Genomic DNA, 22483 nt, shown 5'->3' with positions numbered 1-22483 from the left:
GATTCATTCATTAATCTGGTCAGTGCTGAGTTCGGGGAGACAGACAGGACAACCAGCAACATGGCGGATTAGAGAAACATTATAGGGGTTGCAGAATTCCCTACATTTTCATAGAAGGGTTTTATCCCACATAAACTACTCGTAAAATGTATGGAATTGAGTGTGAGTACGAGCTAACAATATGTCATTTGTATAGTTAGCATACTTCTTCATCCCTACATTATGTTTAGGTACAAGCAATAGGTAAATAATCAAGTCTTCGCTGTTTAGCAGGGCTCCAGAGTGTTGTATTTTACTTTAATTTTTTTGCAATATCACAAACAAATCCCAATTTTTGCCAGACCACTTAAGCGGAGCTGGCCTAGAAGAGTGAATGTCTCTTACTGAGTCCGTCCGTCTGTCCGTCACCGACCGACCGACCAGTATGATGTCTTAGCATTTCTTCAGGATTGTGAAACACTTCGCTGGCTGCACGATTCTTTCGTCTTTTCACTTGACGTAAAAGTCAGTTATCGCCACCTATATTGATACAGAAGTTATTGTATCAGTGTCATTCACAAATGGCAAATAAGCTGTTAAAACGGCCAGCGGCAAGAGTCATACAGTTCATAGATACTTTGTGGTGGAGGTAAACTTCATAAGAAACGTTACTCAGTTTAACACGATGGTTAATGGTGTCTAACAAAATATTCAAACTTGACGTGATGTTAATGCATGACAACATTATATAATGTCAATATGCTATACTGACACACGGCAAATGGTCAGCTCTGTGGTGTTGTGGGTAAAGACACAACCTTTCACGTGGGTGACCTAGGTTAGAATCTTGAGAGGGCAGCCATGATCAACACTTTCTACTGTGGGCCGGCTGAACTAGGCTTGTGGGCCGGCTGAACTAGGCTTTGCCTGGTTTCTTGTTTTTTTCTTGACTGGGAACCAATCAACTGGGGTTAAGTGTCTTACTCAGGGGCGGAACAGATTGTCAGCTTGTCGGCTTTGGCATTCAAGCTAGTGACCTTTTGGCCACCTTACGACAACTATGCCAACTATGCAATCTGCCACCGCCTCTAAGGTCATTTCAGACCTTAGACTTAGTGTTGGGAAATAACAGCATTGTTTTGTTAAGCTGGCTTCACTCGATGACTGTACCGAGTCCATAGGCTGCTGTTTGGGACGCAAACCTTCTTTCTCATAGATGAAGTGTCCACATGGCTCTAAAACCTGGCCCTGGACCAAGGCGTCACTGTGTGTATCTCTTGCTGGCTGTGAAGCCTGGTGTCAACAAGATGCATGTCACACTATGGACCAGAGGGGCAGTTTCTAATCCGCAACTTTGGGAACCTGTTAGACACCGTCCAAGCCTCGGTGAGGTCCCTACCCACTGTGAGGGGGGGGGGTTGACCCAGCATTAGGGCTAATTCCTGCAGCTCCTCCTTCTTGACTAGAGGCAGGCCCAATAAAAACACCAGAGTAACACACTGAATTCTTTCACCCTGTCCACATTCTCCTCTCAACACTTCCTAAATTGTACTGTACTATCTCTCCGGTCTTTCTCCTCCCATCTCCTCTCTCCATCTCTTTGCCTTTGTGTCTGCACTATGTTCCCACTCAACTTTCTAAGCCTCATCTTCATCACCGCGCCAATAGACCACGGGGAAAGGAAGAAAAGAGAGAAAACCAAGGATGACCCCAAAGCCCCTTCTAAGTACGACTCCATGTTCCAGAGAGGTGACCTGTTGGAGGTATGTTCATATCCCAGGTGTCACCCTGTTCCCGTTATAGTGAACTGCTTTTGACCAGACGCCACTGGTTGCACCATAAAAGGATAAGAGTGTCATTTGGGTCTCAATACTAAAGACAGAATATGTTGAACATCCCTAATACCAGCATGTATTCCTTCCGTTAGGTACCCCGTACGCTGTTCACTCACTTTGGGATCTACCTGGGGGGCGGGAGGGTGGCTCATCTGATCCCTGACATCCTGCCTGTGATGTCGGTTGATGAAGGGGCCATTAGAGAGATGGTCACCAACAGCAGACTCATTCTGGGGGTCATCGCAAAGGTGAGGTGCGTGTTTGCGTGCATGCGTGTTTGCGTGCATGCACTGTATGCCGTAATACGGGTTTTCTAACCGCTCCTCTCTCAGTGTGCCAGCGTGAGAGTGGACTCTGTGGAAGACTTTGCCTACGGCTCGGAGATCATCGTCAACCCAATGGACAAGGTACAGACCGTTGCCGACCTCGACTGGAAGCTGGGGAAGATTAGGTGGCCGTGACGGTTTGTGGGCCAGATCGACTGGAAGCTAGGGATGATTAGGTGGCAGTGACGGTTTGTGGGCCATATCGACTGAAAGCTGGGGAAGATTAGGTGGCAGTGACGGTTTGTGGGCCAGATCGACTGAAAGCTGGGGAAGATTAGGTGGCAGTGACGGTTTGTGGGCCAGATCGACTGGGAGCTAGGGATGATTAGGTATCCGTGACGGTTTGTGGGCCAGATCGACTGGGAGCTAGGGATGATTAGGTATCCGTGACGGTTTGTGGGCCATATCGACTGGAAGATGGGGATGATTAGATGGCCGTGATGGTTTGTGGGCCAGATCGACTGGAAGCTGCGGATGATTAGGTGGCCGTGATGGTTTGTGGGCCAGATTGACTGGAAGCTGGGGAAGATTAGGTGGCAGTGACGGTTTGTGGGCCAGATCGACTGGAAGCTGCGGATAATTAGGTGGCCGTGACGGTTTGTGGGCCAGATCGGCAGCGTAGCCAGCACACAGAGGGTCCACACTCCTACTTATCTGATAGGTGCCTCTGGAATTCAAAAGGGACGGTTTAACGTTCCTTTAGAATTGCAGAGCCCTGAGCATAGAAGGTGTGTCTTTGTCTCAGTGTGTGTTCACGTTGATCAGGTGTGCAGTCGACCTCCACTGGCAGGGACGGAGGTGGCCCGCCGCGCGGAAAAGCTGCAGGGCTCTGTGGCCTACAGTCTGCTGTGGTACAACTGTGAGCACTATGTCATGTACTGTCGCTACGGCACCTGCATGAGCTACCAAACATTCCAGGTCAGTACAGTAGTAGTAATGGTAATCATGGTAATTTGATTTGGTTTGTCTGTATGTAAGTCTTGTCTTCCAGTCTGTATGTCTTGTCTTCCAGTCTGTCTGCCATTTTGTCTGTCTGTCTCCCTGTCCGTCTCTCTGTCAGGTGGTGTTCTCCCTGCTTTGCACACTGTGTGACCAAACAAAATCACACAATCACAACCTCAGTTTGTTTTAACAACTCTAAAAGTAGACTGTTTAATAAGAAACACAGTCTGAAGACCCATTAAGCTGTACGTGTGTTTCTGTGTGAGTGTGTTTCTGTGTGAGTGTGTGTCTGTGTTGAGTGTGTGTCTGTGTGAGTGTGTTTCTGTGTGAGTGTGTGTCTGTGTGAGTGTGTTTCTGTGTGAGTGTGTGTCTGTGTGAGTGCATGTCTGTGTTGAGTGTGTGACTGTGTGAGTGCGTGACTGTGTTGAGTGTGTGAGTGCGTGTCCGTGTTGAGTGTGTGAGTGCGTGACTGTGTTAGTGCGTGTCTGTGTGACTGTGTTTCTGTGTGAGTGGGTGTCTGTGTGAGTGCGTGTCTGTGTGAGTGTGTGGGTGTGTGTGTGCATGTCTGTGTGAGTGTGTGTCTGTGTGAGTGTGTGACTGTGTGAGTGCGTGACTGTGTTGAGTGTGTGAGTGCGTGTCCGTATTGAGTGTGTGAGTGCGTGACTGTGTTAGTGCGTGTCTGTGTGACTGTGTTTCTGTGTGAGTGGGTGTCTGTGTGAGTGCGTGTCTGTGTGAGTGTGTGTCTGTGTGAGTGTGTTTCTATGTGAGTGTATGTCTGTGTTGAGTGTGTGTCTGTGTGAGTGTGTGTCTTTGTTGAGTGTATGTCTGTGTTGAGTGTGTGTCTGTGTGAATGTGTTTCTGTGTGAGTGTGTGTCTGCGTGAGTTTGTTTCTGTGTGAGTGCGTGTCTGTGTTGAGTGTGTGACTGTGTGAGTGCGTGACTGTGTTGAGTGTGTGAGTGCGTGACTGTGTGAGTGCGTGACTGTGTGAGTGCGTGTCTGTGTGAGTGCGTGTCTGTGTGACTGTGTTTCTGTGTGAGTGGGTGTCTGTGTGAGTGCGTGCCTGTGTGAGTGTGTGAGTGTGTGTGTTTGTCTGTGTGGGTGTGTGTTTGTCTAAATCCCTGCATGGTAATAATGTCCACAGAAAAAAACATTGACCAATTATATGAGGTTAAGCCTCAGATTTTTGCAATGTGGAGAAAAGACAAAAGCCCCCTTTTAATATCCCTGTGAGACTTCACAAGCCCCTGGAATTAGTCTGAAAGAAATTGTTATATAAGTCTGAAAGTAATCTTGTTTTTCTTTGTGAAGTTCCTCCAGTAGAAGGTAATCTTGTTTGGACATACTACGTAAACATAAAGTAAATGTACCATGATGAATTGTAATCCTTGAGATATCAAGCAGCATTACATCAGGTGCTTTGGAAAAAAATCACAATATTTTTAGCAGGTGTTAATAGAATTCATACTCTGCAGATATATGGCCCATAGTCTTGCCCAGTAAGTTTGGCCTTTTATATCAACGTAATACTCCTCACATGATGTCTCCTTAACACCTCCCCTTAAAAACCCATCGTAAATGGTCGGACAGGAACATCTCTGCGAAAATCCAGTTGACTCAAAGAGTAAGTGATAAGGCCTATTTTAAAAACAAAAACAGCTCATGTCACATAACAACCATGGTTGGTAAAAAACAGCTGAGTTTAAACCCAGGTCTCCTTCAGGCTGTTAACACGCTGACCTGAAGCATGGGCATTCTATTACTTGAAAGAGCTAAAGCGGCCCACGTCTTCAGTTTCGTGTCATGGGCCGGTTAACCCTGGAGCAGAAAGACTCTAATGAGCTATTTTCCAAGTCAAACACTGGTCTTCTAGTTACTAGTCTGAAGTAGGACAGCTTAATAGATGGTCCTCTGGTCACTAGTCTGAAATAGGACTGATTTTATTGCATTAAAACAGAGTGTTATCATAGTGTTACTTTCCCGTGTGGTTTTACATTGGACCCTGGCAAGGGCATATGCAGAGCTCACTGGTAACGGACAATTCCCATAGGACTGTTTAAGACAGCAGATGTTCTCTCACTTTGTTTTCCAAGAACCTTCCCACAAAGACACTTCACCTGAATTAGAAACATTTTGTAACAGCTCACAGATAGAAAGTGTGAGAATATGATTGTTCTCAAAGAATCGTTGTTCTAAAAACACTTTGTGACCAATGACTTCAGTTCTCCCTGCACAACAAGGGAAACATTTGTAACGGCTCATAAAGACTAGGCATGTGAATATTAATATAAAAATCTTCCTCCACCCTGTAATCTGTGAGCACGCCTAACCTTCACATGGTAGTCTGTGAGCATACCTAACCTGTGACCTTGTGGACCCAATAATCTGACCGTGGCAAGGCAATCAGATGGATAAGCTGTTTAGAGGTACTATGGCGCCCTCTTTGTGGTCATAATGTGGGGGAAAAATATTATTCACACAACAGTGTCCTTTCTAAACACCTGTGGTGTCAGAAATGTAAGAACAATTCATACCTTCATATTTCTCTCCCTTTCTCTTCTCATGCTTCCCTATCTCCTTTTCTCTATTCTCAAACCATCTATCCACTTCTTTGTCCACAGTTCTGCAAGACAGTGAAGAAGTTAATTCTGAACCGGAGGAACGCCAAGCTTACAGCGGTGTTGGGCCCAGTCCTGATGATTTATCTAGGTGTGGTGTCGCCCTTTTCAGCTCTGGTCACATTGCTGGTTCCCTTCATCATTTGGATGGCTTCCTAGAAACACACACACACATATCTACTAATCTAAGCTAGTATTTTTCATTGCATAATGGCGTCTATACGTGTGAATTGTACATAAGGCTGTCCTTTCTTTTAAATAATATATCTATAAATAAAAAATGTTATTTTGTCAGATTTTGGTTCGTGTGCTTTTTTGTCAGTGTGAATTCATAGGAGACTGACTGACTGATACATTTCAATGGTATCCCGCCTTTATCACTGACAACAAACGCTGATTGGTCGGAGTCTGACGGGGGGTCACTTACTAATTTGTCACCACCGACCAGGCGAAGACGCCGCATCGGTTCTTTTTCGGAGGGAAATTCCGTTTCTCACTAGTTACCTACTTTGGGAAAACGAACACATTCGGTATACCTTCATACTTCTACCGGTTTTGTCCATAATACATACATTTTCGGCGGAGGTAAGAAACGTTACGAATCGATCATCGCTGAATTCGTTATGTGTATTTACAGTACTGTACTGAAACACTAGTTAGTCCGTGGGCTAGCCGATCAAAGTCGCGTGCACACGTGTTTACTGTACTAACATCGCTAGCTAATCATGGCTAACCTTAGCTAGCAGTAGGCTCGGAACATCCAAAAAGGGACGAAAGTAGTCAGTAACTTTATTGCATCACCCTAGCAAAATATGTAGTCAGTTAATTTGAGCATAAACGAAATTTAATATTTCCAATAATAGACAAATCCATATAATTCGCTAATGTACAATACTGTAGATGGATAGCTAGTTAATTTGTTTCGCTAATTCGTTCTTTTATTGGGGATCATTTAAGGTAACGCGTTTATGAACTGACTGTATTAAAGGCGTACTAGCTAAAACCCTACAGTACTATATTTCACAGAATCGCCCAACATTGGGTAACTTGCCAGCCTAGCCAGCCGACATTAGCTAACCATGGAAGGAGACGGCGGTGGTACGCTCACGGAGGACCGGACGCTGGAGAGCCCCAATGAGGCAGCGCTGCTAGTTCTGATGGAGAAGACGGGATACAGCATGGTACAGGAGAACGGACAGAGGAAGTTTGGCGGACCGCCTCCAGGTGTGTGTCTGTCTGTGTCTGTCTGTGTGTGTGTGTGTGTGTGTGTGTGTGTGTGTGTTAGACAGACAGACAGACAGAACACGCGTGTAACAAACGTGATTGAACTTCATCCCAAATGGCAGGTCTCAACAAGGAGATGGAACGGGTAGAAATCTGTGTTTGTTTGTGTGATACATAATGGCTTGTGAAAGAGGGAGTTGTTGTGCCACTTTAACAACCTTGGTTGAAATGATCGATAAACCTGTCAGAGAGAAAGAGAAGAATCCAGATGTTCATGGCCTGAGTTTGTCCGGAAAATAACGTGCAAGAGAGGCAATCAGTGGAAGTGCTACCGTGGTTGAATACTGCACCGATTACTGATGTGTGTATGTGTCAGAGGGTTTCTGGGTCTGACCCGACGCTGTTTGATGAACCAGCTGAATGGCCAATTCTTTAAGTGTTTGTTATGCACTTTAATGTCCTCTGTCAGAAATGTGCTATTGAATCTCTTTCCTCCCCCCTCTCTCCGTCTTTATTTCGGTGTCTCTCTGTTGTCCGTCGCATCTCTCATTATATCACCCCTCATCTGTGCTGTCATTTTCTCACTCTGTTTCTTTTTCATTCTGTGTTTGTTCCCCCCCCGCTGTGTCTCTTTCTGTCTACTCGCTCTGTCTGTCTCCCTCTCCTGGTTTCTTTTTTATCTTTCTACCTTTCTGTCTCCATTTTCTCTCTCTCTCTTTCCATCCCTTTCTCCAGGTTGGGAGGGCCCCCCACCCCCACGAGGATGCGAGGTGTTTGTAGGTAAGGTGTCTCTGTAACTGACATGGTTGTGATGGCAATGGACGATGAGGATGAGGATAATGAAGAGCAGATCTATGACTGTGTGTGTCTGAGTAGGTAAGATCCCTAGGGACATGTATGAAGATGAGTTGGTGCCAGTGTTTGAGAGGGCCGGAAGGATCTATGAGTTCAGGTGTGTAGCCCGCAGAGTTAATCCTTAAACTGTAACATTCCCAGCTGTTGTGTTCTTAAGAAAGGCACTTGAGGAGATATTTTGCCAGATTTTGCGCGCATTCATGAAATACCAGCAACATATTGCAGTGAATGTGACTGTAGGAGGAAACCTTTTCCATATTGGCCGTGTTGCCAGTTGGGTAGATTTCCCCAAGAATTGGGCTATTTTTAATTAGGCTGGGCACCTGCATAAAGTTGAAAAACAATGTGACAAGGCTGTAATAATATATAATATAGCCTGTACAGTATACTGATGCGTTTTTAAATCAAGTCAAATTAACAAGAACATATTATAATAACGAAAATAGACTAATTATAACGCTTGATGAGTGATTTCATATTTCTATGTGATTCCTGGATCTTCGAATAAACTAGTTTTGATGCTCAGACGTAATGAAGAGGGAATGATATTCTCTGTATGCTAGAAGCATTGTGGAGCCAATGTGTTTGGGGCCTTAGGAAAATAGCCAAGCAGAAACTACAGGCTGGATGCACTTAAATCCAATAAAATGTCTACTAGCTCTGGACAGGCAGAGGAGAACAAAAACAAAAAATTATCAAACATCTAACATCTTAATATGTAAAGAATAGATGTATTGCTTGTTTTCTGGTTGCTATTGAAGAGGACATTGTAAACACGCATTAGCTGGACAACAGGGCTGATTTAACACTATAAAGATTGTCTATTTTCTAGTGTGTATCCAGATATTATATAAAGTATATCACAGAGTGTATCCAGGTATTATACAAAGTACAGTGGATTTAAAAAGTCTACACACCCCTGTTAAAATGCCATTTTCTTGGGATGTAAAAGAATGAGACAAAGAGAAATCATGTCAGAACTTTTTCCTTTTTAATGTGACACAAAACGTGAACACTTAAATTGAAAAACAAACTGAAATCTTTGAAATGATAAAATGAAAAAGAAAAACCTTACAATAACCTGGTTGCATAAGTGTACACACCCTTAAACTAATACTTTGTTAAAGTACCTTTTAAAAACCTTTTAAGATTTGTACATCACAAGAACCTGGCATTTTAACAGGGTAGTCTAGACATTTTATATCTACTGTATATCACAGATTGTATCCAGATATTATATAAAGTATATCACAGAGTGTATCCAGATATTATAAAGTACAGGTGCTGGTCATAAAATTTGAATATCATCAAAAAGTTGATTTATTTCAGTAATTCCATTCAAAAAGTGAAACTTGTATAATGTATACATTCATTCCACACAGACTGATATATTTCAAGTGTTTATTTCTTTTAATGTTGCTGATTATAACTGACAACTAAAGAAAAACCCAAATTCAGTATCTCAGAAAATTTGAATATTGTGAAAAGGTTCAATATTGAAGACACCTTGTGCCACACTCTAATCATCTAATTAACCCAAAACACCTGCAAAGGCCTTTAAATGGTCTCTCAGTCTAGTTCTGTAGGCAACACAATCATGGGGAAGACTGCTGACTTGACAGCTGTCCAAAAGACGACCATTGACACCTTGCACAAGGAGGGCAAGACACAAAAGGTCATAGCTAAAGAGGCTGGCTGTTCACAGAGCTCTGTGTCCAAGTACATTAATAGAGAGGGGAAGGGAAAAGGGAAAGATGTGGTAGAAAAGTGTACAAGCAATAGGGATAACCGCACCCTGGAGAGGATTGTTAAACAAAACCCATTCAAAAATGTGGGGGAGATTCACAAAGAGTGGACTGCAGCTGGAGTCGGTGCTTCAAGAACCACCACACACAGATGTATGCAAGACATGGGTTTCAGCTGTCGCATTCCTTGTGTCAAGCCACTCTTGAACAAGACACAGCGTCAGAAGCGTCTTGCCTGGGCTAAAGACAAAAAGGACTGGACTGCTGCTGAGTTATGTTCTCTGATGAAAGAACATTTTGCATTTCCTTTGGAAATCAAGGTCCCTGAGTCTGGAGGAATAGAGGAGAGGCACAGAATCCACTTTGCTTGAAGTCCAGTGTAAAGTTTCCACAGTCAGTGATGGTTTGGGGTACCATGTCATCTGCTGGTATTGGTCCACTGTGTTTTCTGAGGTTCAAGGTCAACGCAGCCGTCTACCAGGAAGTTTTAGAGCACTTCATGCTTCCTGCTGCTGACCAACTTTATGGAGATGCAGATTTCATTTTCCAACAGGACTTGGCACCTGCACACAGTCACAAAGCTACCAGTACCTGGTTTAAGGACAATGGTATCCCTGTTCTTAATTGGCCAGCAAACTCGCCTGACCTTAACCCTATAGAAAATCTATGGGGTATTGTGAAGAGGAAGATGCGATATGCCAGACCCAACAATGCAGAAGAGCTGAAGGCCACTATCAGAGCAACCTGGACTCTCATAACACCTGAGCAGTGCCACAGACTGATCGACTCCATGCCACGCCGCATTGCTGCAGTAATTCAGGCAAAAGGAGCCCCAACTAAGTATTGAGTGCTGTACAGGCTCATACTTTTCATGTTCATACTTTTCAGTTGGCCAACATTTCTAAAAATCAATTTTTTGTATTGGTCTTAAGTAACATTTTCCAAGATACTGAATTTGGGATTTTCATTAGTTGTCGGTTATAATCATCACAATTAAAGAAATAAACATTTAAAATATATCAGTCTGTGTGTAATGAATGAATATAATATACAAGTTTCACTTTTTGAATGGAATTACTGAAATAAATCAACTTTTTGATGATATTCTAATTATATGACCAGCACCTGTATATCACAGAGGGGTGTCAGATATTATATAAAGTATATCACAGAGGGGGTCCGGTGGAACTCGCAGGTTGACGTACCACCGTTGCCTTATTTTGAGCCAGGAAAAACCCTGTAAGTTTAGGGAAAGCTGAGTTTAGACAAATCTCTGTGCTCATATTTGGAAGAGGATGAATGGTTTAAAACCGCAGAAGACACATACGCCTTTGATTAATTTCTGAAGTATTCTTCTTCTTCAGACTGATGATGGAGTTTAGTGGGGAGAACCGAGGATATGCTTTTGTCATGTACACCACCAGGTAGGATGTGGGTACACGCACAGACTATCAAATATATACACGCACAGACACTCAGCAAATCTGGATTAATGATCATCAAACTAGGATTCATTGCCTTGGGTCAGTCAACCATCCCCAGTCAGAAAGTGTGTACTTCTGTGTGTTTGCGTGCGTGTGTGCACGCGTGTGTGTGCATGTCCAGAGAGGCAGCCCAGAAAGCCATCCACCTCCTTGACAACCATGAGATCCGACCTGGGAAGTTCATAGGAGTGTGTGTCAGCCTGGACAACTGCCGGCTGTTCATTGGTAGGGATGCATTCAGCACTGTCACGTCGTCCAAACGTCACGTTCTTCTGTTCAGCATTGGAATGTGTCCCGTGAAGCAGCCGTCACCAGTGGAAGAACCAGTGCCACCGAGCTCAGGGAAGGGCCTGGAGGGATGTGACCACTCTGAAGTGCATGAGCAGGGCTATGGATGCCAAGACAGACCATTCATTCTGCCAAAGTTATATGTTTGCCGTGTGTTTAGGCCACAGACAGTTCACAGGGATTTGGGGTGAAACAAGCTGACATTTAGGGTTGTGATCGGGTTTGGCAGTTTGGCTAAGCTCACGGCATTTATAAGTTATGCTCCTAAATAATTCAAGGGGTACATTAAGTCAGTATAAAAGTATAAAAAAATATCTGAAGCAACTGCAGAATACATATATTTTTTGGTGTCTGGCCACACTGTGCCCAGGGTCTATCCCCAAGGACCGGAGGAAGGAGGACATCATGGAGGAAATGACAAAGGTAGCTGTGTATGCAAACACACTTTCTACAAGCACACACACATCTCTGCATACAAGAGGGTAGGAGGTCAGGGAGGTTTAGGGTAAAAGTTACACAGATGGTAATTAGTGTGTGTTCTAGGTGACAGATGGAGTGGTGGATGTGATCGTGTGTGTGTGTCCTAGGTGACAGATGGAGTGGTGGATGTGATAGTGTGTGTGTGTGTGTGTTCTAGGTGACAGATGGAGTGATGGATGTGAGTGAGTGAGTGTGTGTGTGTGTTCTAGGTGACAGATGGAGTGGTGGATGTGAGTGAGTGTGTGTGTGTGTGTTCTAGGTGACAGATGGAGTGGTGGATGTGAGTGAGTGAGTGTGTGTGTGTTCTAGGTGACAGATGGAGTGGTGGATGTGAGTGAGTGAGTGTGTGTGTGTTCTAGGTGACAGATGGAGTGGTGGATGTGAGTGAGTGAGTGTGTGTGTTCTAGGTGACAGATGGAGTGGTGGATGTGAGTGTGTGTGTGTGTGTTCTAGGTGACAGATGGAGTGGTGGATGTGAGCGAGTGTGTGTGTGTTCTAGGTGACCGATGGATGTGATAGTGTGTGTGTGTATTCTAGGTGACAGATGGAGTGGTGGATGTGAGTGAGTGAGTGAGTGTGTGTGTGTGTGTGTGTGTTCTAGGTGACAGATGGAGTGGTGGATGTGAGTGTGAGTGTGTGTGTGTGTGTGTTCTAGGTGACAGATGGAGTGGTGGATGTGAGTGTGTGTGTGTGTGTGTTCTAGGTGACAGATGGAGTGGTGGATGTGAGTGTGAGTGTGTGTGTGTGTGTGTTCTAGGTGACAGATGGAGTGGTGGATGTGAGTGTGTGTGTGTGTGTGTTCTAGGTGACAGATGGAGTGGTGGATGTGAGTGTGTGTGTGTGTGTGTTCTAGGTGACAGATGGAGTGGTGGATGTGATTGTCTACCCCAGTGCGACAGACAAGTCTAAGAACAGGGGGTTTGCCTTTGTTGAGTATGAATCTCACAAAGCAGCCGCCATGGCTCGGAGGAAGCTGATACCAGGTATTCACACACACACGCCAAACACTAACTCACATCAATAATAAAACACACACACATACAGTACATAAAAGTGTACTTACACAGTGTCAGAAATACCTTTACTGTCCCCAAGAGGGTGCCAACGCTAAACATTTGGGTAAACAGGTTTCATACCCCATGTGCAGTTTATAAGGCAGGTTCCCCCAACAAGATCTTGTTTGTTCCTGCTCCCGGGCTGTGTGTTTGTTGCATGTTTTCGTGCGTGTTTTGATGTGGTTGTGTGTGTGTTGAGGTGCGTTTTGATGTGGTTGTGTGTGTGTTGAGGTGCGTTTTGATGTGTGTGTGTGTGTTGAGGTGCGTTTTGATGTGTGTGTGTGTGTGTGTGTGTGTTGAGGTGCGTTTTGATGTGTGTGTGTGTGTGTGTTGAGGTGCGTTTTGATGTGTGTTTGTGTGTGTGTTTGTTGATGTGGTTGTGGGTGTGTTGACGTGTGTGTACAGGCACATTCCAGCTGTGGGGTCACACCATCCAGGTGGACTGGGCCGAACCTGAGAAGGATGTTGACGAGGAGACCATGTTGCGGGTCAGGGTCCTCTATGTCAGGTGTGTTTATCAGGCTTGGATGCAACCCACAGGTTTGTACGTGGAAACCCCAAGCCGGCAAGTAATGCTCTTCTGGCCTTGAGCTAGACCACCCTGATTGTTCTCGTGAGTCGCTCTGGATGGGCGCATCTGCTGACTGACTATTGGCAGCCGTTTTCTTCCTTAGGAATCTGATGATCACCACCACCGAAGACACGCTACGACAAGAGTTCTCGCGTTTCAAACCTGGCGCCGTGGAGAGAGTCAAGGTAGTGTGTCTGTGTCTGTCTGTCTGTGTGTGTGTGTGTCTGTCTGTGTCTGTCTGTGTGTGTGGGTTAGGTCTTACTGAACGAATGGGGACCAAATGTCCCAATGAGTATAGTAAAACCAGAAAAAATTTACCTAATTGCGACCTTTTGCCGGTCCCTGTGAGGCAAAAGTCAATTTCCGGCTCAGGGTTTAGGTTTAGGGTCAAACTTACAATTGATTTTATAGTTAGAATTGGGGTTTCTTTAAGGTCCAGGCATTGTTGGTTAAGTTTAGGGTTAAGGTTAGGCATAACATCTAGGTAAAGTTTAGGCATAAATGTTACTTTATTGAGGTTAAGTTTACGGTTAGATTAGGGTTGGGTTAAGGTTAGGGTTAGGTTTAAGTTTAGGGCAAGCGAGCACGCAATTTCTATTTTCTGGTCCCCATGAGGGTAGCTGTAAAAACTTGTGTGTCTTTCTTTGTGTGTGTGTGTGTGTGTGTGTGTGTGTGTGTGTGTGTGTGTGTGTGTGTGTGTGTGTGTGTGTGTGTGTGTCTTTCTGTGTGTGTGTGTGTGTCAGTGTTTTGGCCGGGTGAAGGTGACTTCGGCAGCGTGTTGATTCACTGTGTGTGTTAGAGATGGACCCAGTCCTTGGGTGGGTAACCTGGTCAGAGCTCAGAATGACAGTCAGACTTAAATTGTGGCAATTAGGGGCTGCTGACTGGTGCTCCAGAGAGAAGTCACTGGCTTGCAATGCAGCTTGAAGTCCTGGACTCAGCATTCCGGTAACACCCAGAGGCACGGCAGGAATGATAATATCAACTTCCTTTCCAGACTTATTTCAAACATTTGCATTTTCCGGGGGAAAACGCCATTTCACCATCCGACCCGATGCAGGCGGAGCACTTCTCATTAACACGGCGCTGAGGCAGGTCTCTCAATACCCAGCATCGCCGAGGCAACCGGTTACAGTGTTTGGCTGAAGATGTTGCCAAATTATTCTCATGACCAACGCAGCAGTAGGCCCCCGGGCAGTGTAGTATCGGCCGTAACCGTTTTTTTCCACGCTTCAGTTCACTTCTCATTACTTGGGGGGGAAAAACATACTCGTCAGCTCCGAAAATGCATGCGAGCGTTTCGGTGTGACGGGCGGACATTTCCGGTACAGAGCGAGGGCAGGTCTGTGGATGTAACAAAAGACGGCTGATACGGCCCTGGTCGTGCCATTTGTTTGCCGTAAAAGTGAAAAAACTGAATTGTCTCCCTGGTCCCGGGCGGTGATGTTTCGCTGGTCAACATGCTCCGATGCACCATGGCCGGGGTGCGTTGGCCTAGCCGGGCCTGCCGACGATAACCATGTTAACGGTCCCAATGAGGCTCATCTCTCCCTCTCCTCTGCCCCTGGTGCCCGTGTTGGGCAAGGAGTTAGCCGTCGTTGCTGACCCAAAGTCAGGCGTTTCATAGGATCTACACGACATGCCACAGAAACATTTATTAGTTCCAGATTTATTTAGGTTTCACCGCTGCCCTGGTGTGTGTGTGTGTGCGTGCGTGCGCGTGCGTGCAGGATGACTTCAACACCGGATTCAGAATGTTTGCAGAGTCCACCAGCTCCTGCCACTGTGCCCTTGAGCAAGGTTTTGTTGGTGTCCTCTGGGTTTGGCTGTGAACTGATGCAGCAGTTGAAGGGCAGAAATCAGCCAAAATAATCAGTTAGCAAACACATTTCTCTGGTATCCAATCTCTTCATGGGTCTCGATAAGACAATCCAATCAAACTGTTTTGTGCCCCTCTCCTTCTTTCTCTCCCCTCGCTCCCTCTTGTCCTCCAGAAACTGACAGACTACGCGTTTGTCCACTACCACTGCCGTGATGACGCAGTGACAGCGTTACGCCTGATGAACGGAGCGCTGATCGATGGGGCCATCATCGAGGTCACCCTGGCCAAGCCTGTTAGGTAGGGCAATGGAACAGAGGCTTTTAACCTGGGCTGCCTGGCTTCAGTACAGGAACATGTTTATATAGAGGGGCTCATCTGGGCTGAGCGTTAGCAGCACCAAAACCCTTTATTTAAAAAGTCTGCCGTTGTGTCCTCTTATACAACCCTGATTTTTTTACATGGCTGACTATTTGGATGAAGCTCTGTCCCTGTGACAAGAGCCAATGAAGTTACGTCTTTATTTCTCATCCTCAGTAAAGAGGGCGGACGGCGCTTTGGTAACCGCGGCTACGTCAGCAGCAGTAACATGACGGACCCATACGGAGACGCGTCCTCCGGCTGTTTCCTCCATCAGGGCCGTGAGGATGAGGAGAGAATGGGAGGAGGTGAATGAATGAACTAGACGTCAACTAATCACAAAATGACTGTGAAGGCCGTTTATCTGACGTTGGTAATGACCATGAGCCGGCCTGCCGGAGAACACTGGTCTGAAAGGAAGCACGCCTCGCTAACGGGACAATTAGCTCTGCTATTTAAACTACCGGTCATTTCCTGGGTGTGTTTGGTGTCGATGTGGTGAGCTGCGTGTTGTGTGCCGCAGGTGGAGGGACACCCCTACGGACTGCCAGCCTGCCCTCCAGGCTGGGGAGCCTCTACCTGGGATCCGGTCAATGCTGTGACAACAGAGGTCACGGTGAAGGTGGTGGTTATGGTGATGAAGGTGGTGATGACGAAGGTGGTGGTTATGGTGATTATGATGGTGATGGTGAATGTGGTGGAGACGGTGAATGTGGTGGTGATGGTGAATGTGGTGGTGAATGTGGTGGTGATGGTGAATGTGGTGGTGATGGTGAATGTGGTGGTGAAGGTGGTGGTGATGATGGCGGTGATTTATGATGGTGATGACGAAGGTGGTAGTGATGGTGAATTTGGTGGTGATGGTTAGTGATGATATTGGTGACCACGACGATGATGATGGTGGTGGTCTGTCCGTCCGTTAGGAACAGGGAATGTGGACAGATGTGTGTATCCCTTCTTCGCCGGTGCCAGTCTCTTCCCTGTCAGCCTGCTGGCACTCAAACCAGGTATGTGATGAAGATTACAGTGATGCCGATGAACATTAATGTAACTAATGTGGAAATCCTTTAGCAGGGATTTCTGGAAAACCCAGGATTTTCATGGAAGGTTGATGCAAGTGTCTTTAGACAATGACAATAATGATGATGATGATGATGATTAATACCTCTACTATTATGCTAATAATACTACTAAATATGACTGTATTAATACTTGAATAGTAACATTATATAACACTGTAATAATATTGTCCACTGTGCATCTATACATTGGAGGTCTCCAACCCTTTAAAAGCTTGTAGGCTTTAAAAGCAATTAGAAATGTCACCGGCTACTCGTTTTCCAACTCTTGGCCAGGTCCTTGGTGTAATAGAAGAGGTGTTTTGCGTTTTCTGTAACTGTACCTGGTAAAATAAGGCTTAGTAAATTACTCTAAGTGGAGGCCTATACATTCTGTTAGTATTTCTGAGTTCTGTTTTCTGTGATGTTATTTCTGCCAATTACATTGAACAAGAAGTTGATGGCAGTTAAATTATTTAATTAGTAATCTACATAATTTAGGACTGTTATCGTTAAACTGGCTTCACGCGGTGAGGGAGATAAACAGATGTTGCCCCACTCCACATGTGAGGCAGTTCGGCTGGAAATGCATTTTAAATGTGTTATGGGATTGTCCATGTAAACCAGTAACGGCTGTGGGGGGGTTGGATCAGGTCACTGTTCGGTCAATTAGCCGGCAGATGGGAGCTTGGAGTGATCATCATTTTTGTGAATGACAGCTTGTGGCGGAACGCGTGAACATTTCATCTGGGCCTTCGTTCGGAATTGTCAAGACGACCTGCTAATGAAGTGTCCTGTGGCGATCCAATTAATAAGACGGGCCCACTTTGCCTTGACTAACCTCCTGCTCCTTCCTGGGTCCGGTGAACGATCGGGGAGTTTGGTTACACAGCATGTCAGCTCTGTAGGGAGGCAACTGGAGAGAGACCGGGGAGGGGGGGGACAGGTGTGACGAGGTGAGATGGAGAGACGGGAGAGACGGGTTACGGACAGGGAGAGATGGGGGGGACACGGGAGGTGAAGGGGTAGATGGGATGTGCTGGGGGAGGCACTGCCAGTCACACTGGGGGCTCTTGGCTCTCGCCCCCCCGCCTGCTGGCTTGATTTGCGACATGTAGCTGTCTGTTCGAGGGGGGCATCTGAGGTTAGTTCATGACGCACAGGATTGACCTTATGGAGGACTGTAACCATACTAAATAATGCTGTAATAATATTAGACATTGCGGTATAATACTAAGCAATGCTCTCATAATATATAATGCTGTAGTAATACAATAAAGTACTCAAATGATTCACCTGATGGAAGAGTGATCACAGGCCGGCGGTGTTGGTTTCACTGTGGCGCTGCATCTAATTGCCGGAGGAAGAAGCCCTGAGTTATAACAGCGTAGTAATAGAAGAAAACCTGAGTTATAAATGCGTAGTAACAGAAGAAGTCCTGAGTTATAACAGCGTAGTAATAGAAGAAGCCCTGAGTTATAAATGCGTAGTAATAGAAGAAAACCTGAGTTATAAATGCGTAGTAACAGAAGAAGCCCTGAGTTATAACAGCGTAGTAATAGAAGAAAACCTGAGTTATAAATGCGTAGTAACAGAAGAAGTCCTGAGTTATAACAGCGTAGTTACAGAGTAAGCCCTGAGTTATAACAGCGTAGTAACAGAGGAAGCCTTGAGTTATCACCGCGTAGTAACAGAGGAAGCCCTGAGTTATAACAGCGTAGTAACAGAAGAAGCCCTGAGTTATAACAGCGTAGTAACAGAGGAAGCCCTGAGTTATAACAGCGTAGTAACAGAGGAAGCCCTGAGTTATAACAGTGTAGTAATAGAAGAAGCCATGAGTTATAACTGCGTAGTTACAGAGTAAGCCCTGAGTTATAACAGCGTAGTAACAGAAGAAGCCCTGAGTTATAACAGCGTAGTAACAGAAGAAGCCCTGAGTTATAGCAGCGTAGTAACAGAAGAAGCCCTGAGTTATAGCAGCGTAGTAACAGAAGAAGCCCTGAGTTATAGCAGCGTAGTAACAGAAGAAGCCCTGAGTTATAACAGCGTAGTAACAGAAGAAGCCCTGAGTTATAACAGCGTAGTAACAGAAGAAGCCCTGAGTTATAAATTCGTAGTAATAGAAGAAGCCCTGAGTTATAACAGTGTAGTCAATCAATCAATCAATCAAAATTTATTTATAAAGCGCTTTTTACAACAGCAGTTGTCACAAAGTGCTTTACAGAGACACCCGGCCTTAAACCCCAAGGAGCAAACAACAGCAGTGTTGAATTTCAGTGGCTAGGAAAAACTCCCTAAGAAGGTCGAATTTTAGGAAGAAACCTAGAGAGGACCCAGGCTCAGAGGGGTGACCAGTCCTCTTCTGGCTGTGCCGGGTGAGATATTAAGAGTCCAATTGGAATAATAAATAAATTTCTCTTGGCTAAATCCAGAGTATATTCGATTTTAGACTAGGTCAGAAGTATGACCAGGTGGACAAGGACAGGAACAGCAACGGTCCCCCCAAACCAGGTAATCCGCAGGTGTGGACCAGGACCTCATCTCCTTCTAAAATTTAAAATTGGAGGAAACTGAGAAAAGTTAGTAGTACATCCCTCATGTCCCCCAGCACAATAATATAGCAGCGTAACACCTTGGAAACTGAGACGGGGGGGTCCGGTGACACTGTGGCCCTACCCGGGGGAGGCCCCGGACAGGGCCCAACAGGCAGGAAATCAATCCAACCACATTGCCAGGCATCAACCAAAGGGACACCCACGTAGTAACAGAAGAAGCCCTGAGTTATAACAGCGTAGTAACAGAAGAAGCCCTGAGTTATAACAGCGTAGTAACAGAAGAAGCCCTGAGTTATAACAGCGTAGTAACAGAAGAAGCCCTGAGTTATAACAGCGTAGTAACAGAAGAAGCCCTGAGTTATAACAGCGTAGTAACAGAAGAAGCCCTGAGTTATAACAGCGTAGTAATAGGCTGCCTGTGACCAGGTCAGCTGAGTTCCGCGGTGACTCTGCTGGAGTACTACTGCTGTAAGAACAGCTGGGCCTTTCCTGAGTACTACCTGCACTCTACGCCAGGACACGATGGGAAGCTGCTGCTCATATTTAAGGTGGGTGTCTCATTCATCCACCAAGCCAGTCTGTCATTCATTAATCTACATTCATTCCATCAGTCTATCAGTTTCCTTTGTTCATTTGTTTCTTTATCCTCACATCCGCCCATCCTTCTGTGCACTGATTTATTTCCTGTAGTTAATATAAATGTCGCTGATAGCTGTGCCAAGGTTTTACTGTCGTGTGTGTGCGTTTGCGTGCGTACTTGTGTGTGTGTGTGTGTGTTTAAGGTGGTGATCTCAACAACAAGGAGTTGCTTCATGCCAGACAAGCTGTGTACCGTGTTGGAGGACGCTAAGGAGCTGGCCGCACAGAACGCCCTCTGGAGCCTGGGTCAGTACACACCCTGATACACGGATTCACCAAACACACCCTGGTACACCTGACGTGTTTGTTTGAAAATGATTTCAGACTCCATCCCTGGTCCTAATAAACATCTGGGGAAATTAGCATGGCGCCAAATAGTTTAAAAACAATCCCTCCCCCCTGTTCCCTCCCCCCTCTGTTCCCTCATCCTTCCCTCCTCCCTCATCCTTCTCTGTTCCCTCATCCTTCTCTGTTCCCTCATCCTTCTCTGTTCCCTCATCCTTCTCTGTTCCCTCATCCTTCCCTCATCCTTCTCTGTTCCCTCTCCCCTCTGTTCCCTCACCCCCCCCCCGTTCCCTCCCCCCTCTGTTCCCTCATCCTTCCCTCCTCCCTCTTTTCCCTCCCCCCTCTTCCCTCCCTCTTTTCCCTCCTCTGTCTCTTCCCTCCTCCCTCTCTTCAGACTGTTCTTTCCTAGGCTGTAATTCCCCTGGTTCACTCTCTCCTCCACCACCCCTCTCCAGTGGGACGGGCCTTCTCTCGTATGGCTGTACCCGAGCCTTCCCTTACCCCCCCTACCCCCTCTCCCCCTCCCTCCACAACACCCCACAGAGGCTCTGCATCCCCCCAAACCAGAACACTGCCTTCTTCTAATCACCCCATCATTCTACACCTCCGTCCAGCATCACCACCTTGTCCGTTGTATCTGTGTCACTGATTGGTTGATTAATTGACTGATTTAATTGGTTGGTTGGATTGTATCTGCCAGTCATAAAATTAATGATGAAAGGTATTATATAAAAAAAAAGAGGGAGTGAAGCAGAGAAAAGAACAATGGATGATAGATAGAAGGAGGAGTCAGAGGAAGAGAAGACGCCGGTAGGCTGAGAAAAAGGAGGAGTCAGAGGAAGAGAAGACGCCGGTAGGCTGAGAAAGAGGAGGAGTCAGAGGAAGAGAAGACGCCGGTAGGCTGAGAAAGAGGAGGTGGAGCAAGCGGAGACGTGAACGTCCTGTCCTGTGTGTCCAGTTTGTTACTGTGCCATTTTATGTCTGTGTTGCTGTTTGGTTGGTTTGGGTTTTAGGTCATTTGGTTTTTAAAAGATGGCCATTTTCAATTTGATGTGTTCAGTTCTGGAGAAAAATACAGGTGTTTTTTGCCTGGCGAAAGGCTTTACTGTATTGCTAAGTGGGATCTCTGGGAGCGCCGCTCTGATGTCACACAGTTTATTGTCCAGTTAGGGCTAGACTAGGGTAGGGTTATGTGTTGGGTCGACCCGAATAGGCCTAGTTTCAGCGGACCAAAGTGTCCGATATGTTAAGATGAACAGGGGAACCACAGACAACAGATGCACCATGGAAGAAGGACCTTATTTCATATCTTGGCAATAATGATACCTGATTAGTATTTACTTTCACCATATTTATTAACATGATTAAATTTTTTGGACCTGTATTTCTTTTATTATGCTTTTTCCGCTGTATTTGTTTTATTGTATTGTATAATGCCCTCAGTAAAAAGCTCAATATTAATATATCGAGCATAACAAAATTCTGTTTGAAAATCTATTTTGTAATTCAGCATATTTATTTATTAGCAGCAGATGATTTTGCAACAAACGCATCAGTGATATCAAGTTAAACAAATCAAATCTAAATTGTCAATCGATGTTTAAAGGTCCATAACGGCCTCCACCGGATAATATATTTATTGAGATTTAAATGCTAATGTTAGAATTTGCACTAAAACAGTGATAATCAATAATACAGTGTTGCCTGTCCTTCTACACATTTTTCTTTCTATGTAATATGGCGTATTTGTTGCAACCTACACGAAGCTAAAGCGTGAATAAAAACAACCCTGACACTTCGAGTTTTACCAAATTATATTTACTCTCCAGGTGTTTTTTTGACCTGCTGGTCACTCAATTGTTTTGTGTGTATTTTCTGTTACTACACAGTGTTCTTAAATTAATGCTATTTTAAAAACATTGTCTTTGTTGTTCTCTTGGAGTACTCGTTTAGTGTTGCATCCCACCTGGACTGAACCCCCCTTCTCTTCCTAGTCAATTCTAGGGCACTGTAAGGAATTGGGTGCCATTTGAGACTGTTTTATTGTCATATACAAGCTGTTCACTTGGAACTTTTTAACTGGTTAACGAGATCATGTTGAATTTAATAAACATTTAAAACGTGTGTATGACAATTGGTTGCCTTAGTAGTGTGCTAGAAAGTATATTGGCCCTTGAGCATCGCAGGCCACGCCCCTCTACATTGTGAAAGTTGTATAAACATTGTTCAAATGATCCTGTTAAATCTTATTCATTCTCTTAAATTGGAAGGGTTTTATGTTGAATTGTTTCATTTTACTTTGAGAAGATTTCCTAAAAGAAGGTGATAGTAATAGTTAAATATAGTGGAACAGTAACATATTATTTTG

The 22483-nt window shown here is 45.1% G+C and overlaps 2 protein-coding genes across 3 annotated transcripts; both read left to right on the top strand.

Moving 5' to 3' along the window:
* Positions 1–1466: 1466 nt before the first annotated feature.
* Positions 1467–5993, top strand: lratb.2 (lecithin retinol acyltransferase b, tandem duplicate 2). 2 transcript variants are annotated; one of them, XR_829616.3, is made up of 6 exons: positions 1467–1742; positions 1907–2062; positions 2147–2221; positions 2906–3058; positions 5423–5505; positions 5701–5792. XR_829616.3 is itself a non-coding variant. In XM_010904618.4 (5 exons), exons 1-5 carry the CDS (start codon positions 1599–1601, stop codon positions 5854–5856), a joined length of 684 nt encoding a protein of 227 aa, XP_010902920.2. In that variant the 5' UTR covers positions 1467–1598; the 3' UTR covers positions 5857–5993. The 2 variants fall into 2 exon arrangements, 1 of the variants encoding a protein (XP_010902920.2); XM_010904618.4 differs by lacking the exon at positions 5423–5505 and having other exon boundaries at positions 5701–5993.
* A 122-nt stretch (positions 5994–6115) lies between these two features.
* Positions 6116–22233, top strand: rbm46 (RNA binding motif protein 46). The gene is made up of 17 exons (XM_029117236.2): positions 6116–6282; positions 6724–6921; positions 7657–7701; positions 7798–7873; positions 10886–10945; positions 11127–11230; positions 11664–11716; positions 12627–12756; positions 13234–13336; positions 13503–13584; positions 15394–15518; positions 15756–15886; positions 16102–16248; positions 16502–16585; positions 19618–19739; positions 19974–20076; positions 20510–22233. Exons 2-17 carry the CDS (start codon positions 6777–6779, stop codon positions 20698–20700), a joined length of 1701 nt encoding a protein of 566 aa, XP_028973069.1. The 5' UTR covers positions 6116–6282; positions 6724–6776; the 3' UTR covers positions 20701–22233.
* Positions 22234–22483: the final 250 nt, after the last annotated feature.

This window comes from Esox lucius, chromosome 24, assembly GCF_011004845.1.
Source record: "Esox lucius isolate fEsoLuc1 chromosome 24, fEsoLuc1.pri, whole genome shotgun sequence".
NCBI lineage: Eukaryota > Metazoa > Chordata > Actinopteri > Esociformes > Esocidae > Esox > Esox lucius.
Note: the sequence above shows the minus strand (reverse complement) of the source record. Positions and strands in the feature narration are given on the sequence as shown.

Bases quoted from the DNA above. Each gene is read 5' to 3' on its own strand.
- rbm46 (XM_029117236.2), top strand. From the start codon at position 6,777: ATGGAAGGAGACGGCGGTGGTACGCTCACGGAGGACCGGACGCTGGAG. The intron at 11,231-11,663 runs GTAGGGATGCAT...CACTGTGCCCAG, and splicing joins CAACTGCCGGCTGTTCATTG to GGTCTATCCCCAAGGACCGG. The intron at 16,249-16,501 runs GTGATTATGATG...TCCGTCCGTTAG, and splicing joins TGACGAAGGTGGTGGTTATG to GAACAGGGAATGTGGACAGA.
- lratb.2 (XM_010904618.4), top strand. From the start codon at position 1,599: ATGTTCCCACTCAACTTTCTAAGCCTCATCTTCATCACCGCGCCAATA. The intron at 2,063-2,146 runs GTGAGGTGCGTG...CTCCTCTCTCAG, and splicing joins TTCTGGGGGTCATCGCAAAG to TGTGCCAGCGTGAGAGTGGA. The intron at 3,059-5,700 runs GTCAGTACAGTA...CTTTGTCCACAG, and splicing joins TGAGCTACCAAACATTCCAG to TTCTGCAAGACAGTGAAGAA.